This window comes from Frankliniella occidentalis, unplaced genomic scaffold (assembly GCF_000697945.3).
Source record: "Frankliniella occidentalis isolate FOCC.00 unplaced genomic scaffold, Focc_3.1 Scaffold47, whole genome shotgun sequence".
Lineage (NCBI taxonomy): Eukaryota > Metazoa > Arthropoda > Insecta > Thysanoptera > Thripidae > Frankliniella > Frankliniella occidentalis.
In genome coordinates this window covers 846,520-855,659 of record NW_026267177.1, presented here as the reverse complement: position 1 = coordinate 855,659, position 9,140 = coordinate 846,520, and the positions used below count along the sequence as shown (strand labels likewise).

Below are 9,140 nucleotides of genomic sequence, written 5' to 3'. Positions count from 1 at the left end.
TAGCCTCACCGCTGGATGCTCCGGAAGCATACGAGTGTGCGCGGCGGGCAGTCGCGGCAGTGCTTCAGGAAGCACCAGAGGTCCCCAGCCACGCCGCCGGGGCTGTGCGGTCACGCCCGCAGGAAGCGCCGCGCCGCGCCACGTTCAGGACCAGAGCCTTGTTGAGCGACAAGTGGACTGCGTGTGACACACGGCGTGCGCCATGTATGGCCGGCGCGGTGAGGCCCGCCACGCCGAGGAGAGAGAGAGAGAGAGAGAGAGAGAGAGACGTTCCGACGGTCCGGCCCGGAGGGTACCGGAGGGGGAGCAGCTACCTCCCCCTCCGCCCGCGCCGCTACGCCCGAGCGATCACCCCCGCGCCCGCAACGCCGCGCTCAGGAGTAATTGCACACGGGATCTGCCATTTTTCTTATTTTCTGTCCGATAAAAATCAACGTGTGTGTGTGTGTGTGTGTGTGCGTGTGAGGGCGCGCTCATTAGACCAGCGCGGTGGCTGGAGCGGCGGCGGCCGACGGACGAGGTGTCGCCCCGCCCTGCACCTCCCCCCTTCACCCAGCCTCGCTTTTCGGCTCGAAATAATGGATGGTCGAGAGGTGCACGCAGACGCGTGCTTCTGGCTCGCCTTGCGCCGTGCGCCCCGAGCGTGGTAGAGAGCGTGTCATGTCGAGCGGCTCGGGCTGGGCTTGCTCTGCACCATGGGGCCGCCGCCCTTGTGGCGTGGATGCAGTAGTGCTGCTGGGGGCCCGGGCCGAACGGCGCGGTTACATCATACGGCAAGCGGAGCCGGCCAAAAACGGTCGCGTGCACTCTAAATGCGGAGAGACAATTGTTGTACCTACCTAGGTTAGATGTGCCCTTAAGCTTCAGTAGATACTAATGTGTTCACAAAGAAGGTAGATATATCGCGACAAGGTTAAAAATGCTTTATTTTGTCTACACCTCGATACAATTTCGTATCGTATCTAGATGTGCACAGTTGCTGGGTAAAAACAAATTCTTTCCCATTGAGAGTGTAGTGAAACTCATTTTTGTGAAGCAGCAGGAGCCGTTGGGTACGCTGAACGAGGTCCTTAGCCTGAGCACACGACAGTGCTCTCTCAATCCCCGAGCTCGTCGAGGCCGATCTGCCATTGGGGAAACGAGTAACAGTAACATTGCCCATGCTTAGAGGGACCTGCCACAAGTCATTCACGGCTCCTTCTCCCCATTTCTCCCACCCGCTCGGCTGCCCTCCCTCACTCAAACTCACTTGGCCTGCCCGTGCCGGCCGGTCAGCCGCTAAGCCCTTACATGGGCACGGAAAGATTCCCCGACTAGAGACACGCCTTTTACAGCTGAGCACGGCACCAGAGGGAAATTTTCGAGCGAAATTAAAAAATTGTTTTAGTTTGACATTACACCCTGGTCTACGATAAATTTTAGCTAACTGACCGTAGCTCATAGATCAGTATTGTACTTCAGCTAGCGAAGGTAGATTAATGGGTTAGAAGCCCATACACGTTCCTGATTGGTCGAGAGCTTCCCGCCTGTACGCCACTGCGGCAGTGGGGGTTATGGATCGACCAATCAGGAATCAGTATGTTCTAGTCGCTATTCTTCTTTCTCTGTCAGGCATCCTCCTGCACGTCCATTTTTCTCAGATACATTCGGTAAGTTACGGGGGCTTAGCGCCTGCGAGACTCAGGGTAGGCCAGCCCGCAGTACACGCATGCGTTGCAGGCAGGATATCGCCTACCCACCAGGCGCTATAAGAGCTTGCATAGGGGTGAACATGGGATGATCGTAGCGGCGAATGACAGACGTAATTTCTGGATGACACATGAAGTGAAGTACACTTTTGTGCCCATAGAATACCAAGAAGCAGTCCAGCACAGAAGTACTCCGGAAGTGCACCTTCTATCTATGCACTACTCAACAGTTTGGTAACTGTATTGCCCCAAACCCCATACGGGCCCATGCCGACTCATATGATTTACAAGACTATATTGTGGACCGAGCTTACAGCCATTTACTCTAATAGAGTTAACAGCGTTTAATAAAATCATGAAATTATGCCAAACTTGAAAGAATGTGTAAGGGTACCAAATCAATATTATTTAAGCTTCTACATGGTCTCAAGTTTTAATTCATGACTTGTGATTATATGTACATATACAATTCAGATTATTTACAAATAGTAATATAGAATTTGCATGAAAAATATTGTCATCTCTCTCTTCTAAAAATCAAATTTTATCAAATAACATCTAGGTATTAAATGTAATAATTGCAGTATATCAATCAATGAATGAACTAGCAAGCTTTTGAGTACAGGAAAGTTGAGTACTGCATTCAATCTGCACATTTTAATTTTAACTTTTGAAGAAACCAAATTTCATATACATTTGGTATCTAATGAAGTTTTGCTCATCAAGGATCACAAAACAAAATTAAACATAACAGCATTTGACATTTTAAATTCCCTCAAAAATCTCATTTTTGATGCATGGATAAAACAAAATCAAAACCATTTCACAGGAGACGGATAGATTAGATAGAAAGAGGTTAAAAAACATTTAGTTGAAAATGTCAATTTGGTGACTAGATATGCACAACAACTGAACATTGATGAAAAGTATGAATAACTTCAGAGAAAAATTAGAAAAGAACAAATGTGCAGAGATTTATAGACGGGTACCTACAGTATTCACAAAAGAAAAAAAAAAGAAAAAAAAGAACCTAGATACAATCTAAAAACTTAAACAAAAGCAGGATTGCACAGTCATTGGGCCACATACAAATAAATATTCTAAGGTCAAACACTTCATAAACAAGAAACACTTTGATTAACTGAGTTTATGAATAACAAAAGTCAACAAAAAAAATCACTCTATTTACACCGTAAAAATCTCATAATTTCATTGATTTACGTTAGATATATTACAAAGATTGTTGTTTCAAACCTTATTTATCCCATAACCCTAACTCCTTCATTTTGGTTTGAAAATATTTTTCTAAGACTGTGGCACATCTATAGTACTCAGTGTCTGGAGAATTATAGAGACGACAGTTGGTGAATATTCTGGTCATGTCAGCTATGAACAATCGTCGTGTAGTGTAGTAGTGAGATTTCAGACGATCTGCCATAGTTTTTAGATCTGCAAGAAAAAGTTCACAAAAATCCATTATTAGGATTCTAAATAAAAGGTAGGTAGATAACTTTTGAATCAAACATAAATAAAAACAGATGGCTCACCCATGGGATACTTGATGTGTTCATAATAATCAGGTACCTCATTTTTGTCCACTGGCTTAAGAAATGGCCATGCAGAGCTATGGCCTTTAATCTATAACAAATAAAGAGACAGAAGGATAGAATTCTCTCACCTCTCTTAAATTTATACAAATTAAATGAACAAAATTGAGTAGGATCTTACAGTGTTTAGGACTTGACGTAATGTTTGTTGTAGAGTATCATGGTCATGACTTTCCTCTGGTGAGTGCTGCAAGGCACGCGTAGACCGTGCTGCAGGTTTCCATCCAGTTTCAAGGATACCTGGGATACTTTCAACAGGAATACTACGGACACCATCTCGAAAACATGTCAAGCCCGGATGTATTTTTTGTACTTCTTGCTGTCGCTGCTCAATCAGCTTTTTAATAATCTGGTAAAAAAAATAATTGCAACACATAATGAAACAAGTCCAAAGATGAAAAACTAGCAGAGGGAAAGAAAAGTTTTATCATTAACACTCACCTCCTTCTGCTTGCGAACTACAGCAGTAAACTCTGTGTAGACTATTCTGGGGTCAATTTCACAGTGCATTAATGAGGCTCCTTCATAATCTTTAATGTAACCCTGGTAACATCCACGAGGCAGTCTAATGTCCTTACTGAAACCTTGCTTTTTGAAATATCCTTGTTGAAGGAAAAAATACAGAATTTAAATAAATGCATGGAATGGACATAATGGACTTAGAAAAGAACTTGTTTGTTCTTTCCTAATTTTTGGCTTACCTATAGCAAACTCATCAGCAAAAGTCAAAAAATGTAACACATTCTTTCGTATGTGGTAATCTTTCAGATGATTCATGAGATGGGTGCCGTACCCCTTTACTTGCTCATTAGAAGTTACAGCAAGGAAGACAATCTCAGTAAATCCTTGTTCTGGAAACATGCGGAAGCATATACCTCCAATAGCCCGATTGTCCTTTATTAAAGCCAAAGTTCTGTGCTTCCTAAAGAGATAATTTTTCAAATTAGAAGATAGATATTTTTGTCTAAGTATGATTTGTTCAGTCTGTTGGAAATATAGAATTTACTGATTTTACATACGGATCAAAGACAAGTCTTGTTATATATTCCTTAGGCATACGTGGTAGTTGGTGTGAAAATACATTTTGAAGGGCAATCAGCCATAGCATAGTTTGCTTGGACACAGATTGTGACAGTGAGTTACCAACAACATGAAATCGTATTAATCCTTTAGATTCTTCTACCTTGACTGCTGCGTCTCGAGGTGCGTTCTCTGGGAAAACAGCCTGTTACAAAGAACAATAACTAGGAATAAAAGTAACTGGAACATCTAAAAATATATTCTAAGAGAAAAATTTTAAATGTTAGATTTATTTACCTCAGGTCCAGCCATGCAGCTAGGATCATTTATAGTTGCAATGATTTGAGCAATTGTCTGATCGGAAACATCATCACAGCTATCCTCTATTCTTGCTCGTTTAGCATGAGGCTCCAAAGCAGCTCTAAATGTGAACATTGGGATGTAAGAGTTTGAAGAAGGACAGAATTTTAATATAGAAATATTGAAGCTATAAAGTTTACCCAGTTTCAGGTCTTCCATGCTTTTTGCCAATTCCAGGAGTTAAGTTAATTGTCGTAAATTGTTCCTTGTCGTTTGGCATAACCATTAATTTCTCAAATTCTCCTGGTCTTCGTACACCCATTACAACTGAGAGAAAGAAATATCATGGAAACATGACACAAGCAAATTACAATTGCAGATGAAAATGTCTATTTAACAATGAGAACTAAGTGAACTTACCTTTAGGATCATGAGGTTGTAAATGTTGTAAATGTGCAGGAAGTTCATGTTTGAAATCAACATCCCAAATGGGTGAACTTACAGCATAAATTTCTTCCTCTAGCTGAGCCAGAAACCTTATGGAGAAAAACTAATTAGCTAAAAATAGAAGGCTATAAAAATGTGGATAAAAGAAGCAACACCATTACCTTGGAAAGTTATTCAAAAGGAGGTAACGTTTCTCATGTGGCATGCGATTCTTCTCATTTTTAATTTTTTCTTTCAGTTGCCTTTTAACAGACTTAAATACATATCTGAGCAATGACCGTCCAAAAACTTGTGTAGTTTCCGAATGAGGGAAAGAGTCACAAAATGCAGGAATGTGACAAAAGACAAGCCACCTGTAAAGTCAAATAAGTGATAAAAATTACTTTTTAAAGCAGGAGGCACAAAGAGCTTAACAGGTGAGAACAGACTCTTTACCTTGTATAATGAATTTTATAGAGGCTAAAGTCTTCAGTTGACAAAGTATTCTTCTTGACACTTGGAGCCTCAAAATTCCAATGGTTTAGGCAATGCAAAAACATTTTAGCCAAGTCGGACATAGTGGAATATTCCTGGAATATTCAGGATAATAGAAAGAAATTGATTGATTTAAAATTTATTAAAAGAATGTAGAGCAGAGTAATGACTCACCCTCTGAGTGGCATGGGCATACTTCAACAAAACAAAATTGGAAACAGCACGGTGAATGCTAGGAGTTTCAAAGGGAGGTTGTCCTAAAGGTCCTTCTGATGTTGTAGGAGTAGTGTTTGCCATTATACATTTCCTTAATAACTGTAAAATTATAAGTCATAAATAAAAATTAGAATAGTTTGAGAGCATAGTGAAGTACAAGTGAATGATGAATCTTGAATGCCTCAGCATTGATACTAATCTCATTTTCAAAAGTGTGAAACACCCTTCTACCTTAAGTCACATCTTATAAAACATTACAGGACCATTAAAATTTCAACAAACCTTGAATAGATAAAAATAAACTCTTTTGGTCTCTTCATCTTCTTCTTTGTGCATTGCCATAAATATATTTTCCACATCAACCACCATACCCAATAATTTATTTAGATCATTTTCATCAATAGATTCTAAATGAGTAACATGAGAGCCTGTACAATCAAATACAAATCACAATTGTAGTACAATGAGTAGATTAAACTTAAACATAACAATAATAACATGAGAGAAAAACAAGTAAACATATATGGCAAGAGTTCAGACTTACGTAGGTCATGAGTACAGCATCGACATGGATCTGTGAAATTAGCCAAAGGCTGTGTTGAATCGGCACGTGGTGAACGAGCAGGAGGAGTTGGAGCTTTCCATCCATTACATTTACAACTGTCACCCTGTGGATGTAAAATGTTAAAAATATACACCAGAGAAGGCAAAACCATGGAAGAAATTAAAAGCTAATTTCAAAAATTACCTGGCATGCTGAATAGATTGCTAACTTTAAAAGCTTTTTACTGTGAGGCCAGTTGGAAACTTGTTTCTTTCGAAGTTGAATGCGCTGTACATGGTTGTTAGGGCGCACAGGCTGTTCACTTTGATTTCCAGCAGGACTACCAACAACTCCTATTCCAGTTCTGGCAGCATCATCTGTAGTACTAGTACTAGGTTCCGGAGTCGCACCACTGCTAGCCATTGTAGTGTTCAGCTGGGATTGTGTCCCGTATACATACAATAATTTGAAAATTCTCAAATCTCAGACAGAAAATCCAACGGTAGCTAAAACCTGTGGACAGATTTAAAATTAGCCACCATTATTTACGGCATGAAGTATTCCAAAGACAATCCTTCTAGAAAAAGTGGGGTATGTTTATTTGTTGACATAATAAATATAACAAAAGTTTAGGTTATGGCGCCGGTTGAAGATTTACGTAGACGACAAGCACTATACAATGGAGAGTAAGGTGCAGTTCAAACCGATTGAGAGTATAGTAAAATGGAATTTTCTCCATTGAGGAAGCTTGTTTTTATCTTTTGAGCTCAAAACAAAACGAGTATAAAATATAACATACCTAATATTCTGAAATATACAGGAGCGACGCCATATTTGTTTTCCCTCCTCCATCCTCTTCACACTCCGCCTTCTGTAAATCAGCACGGCATGAAAACACAAAAATGCCAAAGATGAGAATCGAGAAGAAAATGAGCTTTAATGCACATGATGCACGTTTTGAAAGTCAAAACCCTTCTAGAACTAGCCTATTTAGATGCCTAGAACTAGAAAAAAAAAAAACAATGCCATGAGAAAACTTTAGCTGGCCCAAACACCGCTGTCGTCTGTTGTGCTTCTTCTGGAATGGAATGGACCAGACAAAACGGCGCGAACGGCGCGAAAGTCGGTGACAAGGGAACGTCGGACTCTTAGTTGTTTTAAAGAGGGGCATGTTGAGTTCAATAACACACACCTTTTCATGACTAAAACAAGTCAAATAACGAAGTAGCATACCTGTCCGTTAACCTTGTAATAACAGATCATGTTGTAACAATAAACCGAATAAACCATTCAGTCTCTTAACATCTACCATGCTCGCAACCAGTATCGTACGCCTTTTGTTTTTGTGCGGCCGCCATGTTTGAGCTGTCGACAGCACCCGAATATTTCACGGAAATTCACGAAGGCATATTCTTGAAATCCTAGGAAAAGTGTTGTGAAAGTGGTTATAACACGTATATATCCGTAATCATCTGCATGATTTACGCAATATTTCGTACAAAAATGATTACGAAACGGGATAAGAAAGATTTAAGGTTCTAAGTTCGTGTGTCGTTCTTTCCGCATTGGAAGATAAATTGTATTTATAACAAAACGCAGGTCCCTCTATGAGGACTCTAAGCGTATTATCAAACACGTTGCGATGAGCATGCAAAAGGGAAAACATCAAGGTGGACAGAACCAAGGATTTTCCCGATACCCTCCTAACGCGTATCCTTCATCATTCATTTAACCTTGTAGTTTGGTAAGTGTGCGGTGTTGAAGGTAGTCCGGTCAGGGCTGTGACACTTATAGCCCGACCGGTAAGTTAGTGCTGTATTTACCGTATGTCCCACATATGAAGTGTGCATCGCGGCTGTGCAGTGATCAGAAGCTCTTCGGACGCACGACATCCCAAGACTGAAGACCTTGAGAGGTTAAGGGTGTCTCACCGAGTCCGGCAATGGACCCTAGACTATCTTGCCAACAGGGGCCCTGTGATGATTTGACAAATCATCCAGGTTATGGAAGTGACATGTCCATGGACCAAGAAATGTGGAACTATGGAGAATTCTACCCCGGGGAAGGTAGGAAATATTTGTGTACTCTGTCTGTGCCTTTGGTTTAGCAATTGCCCTGAGTTGTCATTTTCAACAATAACATAACAAGTGTCATGGCATGACAGCAAGCTTTGGACATGTGGGTGGGTTTCCTGTGATTGTTTCAGTGTGTGTTTTCGAAATTGGTTTTGCTTGGGTCAGCTTATGATTTGGTAACAGAACCATTTGGTTGTTAGGATTTAGCATGACTCATACTTAACCTTTGAGCATCATGCCTCTCATGTTACGAGTTTGCTCATTCACTTTCATGTAGTTCTCCGCCCTGTCTAGATAATGTAACTGTCTAAATTATATCATTTGTTCTTTGATACCTACTTTATAATTGTTATCTACCACCATCAATATGCTTAGTGCCCCCTTGCACAACTTTTGTCTTTGAGATTGTGTGATCAAAATCAATTCAAGTCTAGTATATTTTGCTTTTGCCACTGTTCCACATACTCGGCTATCATAACATTCCACAGCAGTGAGTAGTTTTCAAATTTTTCAATTAGGTGACATTCCAAAATGAATTGTTTTTGAAAGCATATTTTTGTGAATACATTCTCATTTTTAATCTCAATATCTGAACAATATTTACTTCATAATATTTCAAGTGGTTTTTATAATTTTGATTTACCTGTGGGTATATATGTAGTCCTGGTTTAAAGGAATCCCTTCTCATAATTTCTGTTCAATCCTGTCAAAATTTTTGCTGGACAAACAATTTTCGGGGGATTTAAACTGGATAGTGGCAAAGAACTTG

The 9,140-nt window shown here is 40.4% G+C and overlaps 3 protein-coding genes across 5 annotated transcripts in view; 1 reads left to right on the top strand and 2 right to left on the bottom strand.

The window, feature by feature from the left end:
* Positions 1-9,140, bottom strand: part of LOC113207927 (actin, clone 403) — a 16,536-nt gene that overhangs the window by 6,276 nt on the left and 1,120 nt on the right. The window lies entirely within an intron of this gene.
* LOC113207897 (histone acetyltransferase KAT2A) lies at positions 2,103-8,220 on the bottom strand. Of its 2 annotated transcripts, none has more exons than XM_052267148.1 (17): positions 8,120-8,220; positions 7,096-7,167; positions 6,501-6,809; positions 6,297-6,420; positions 6,035-6,180; positions 5,711-5,851; positions 5,498-5,631; positions 5,224-5,415; positions 5,036-5,151; positions 4,816-4,942; positions 4,613-4,736; positions 4,315-4,520; positions 3,997-4,217; positions 3,737-3,897; positions 3,417-3,644; positions 3,236-3,326; positions 2,103-3,137 (listed from the first exon to the last, which is right to left on the bottom strand). In XM_052267148.1, exons 3-17 carry the CDS (start codon positions 6,717-6,719, stop codon positions 2,944-2,946), a joined length of 2,424 nt encoding a protein of 807 aa, XP_052123108.1. In that variant the 5' UTR covers positions 6,720-6,809; positions 7,096-7,167; positions 8,120-8,220; the 3' UTR covers positions 2,103-2,943. The 2 variants fall into 2 exon arrangements, with proteins under 2 accessions (XP_052123108.1, XP_026280435.1); XM_026424650.2 differs by having other exon boundaries at positions 7,096-7,164; positions 8,120-8,204.
* The window catches only part of LOC113207896 (eukaryotic translation initiation factor 4 gamma 3), a 50,119-nt gene continuing 48,714 nt past the window's right edge, over positions 7,736-9,140 (top strand). Inside the window, exon 1 of one of the 2 annotated variants that reach the window (XM_026424645.2) lies at positions 7,736-8,006. In XM_026424645.2, the coding sequence (XP_026280430.1) occupies positions 7,939-8,006 (68 nt within the window). In that variant the 5' untranslated portion in view covers positions 7,736-7,938. Of the gene's footprint in view, positions 8,007-8,218; positions 8,363-9,140 lie in introns of those variants that run through there. The other variant, XM_052267147.1, reaches the window with a different exon arrangement.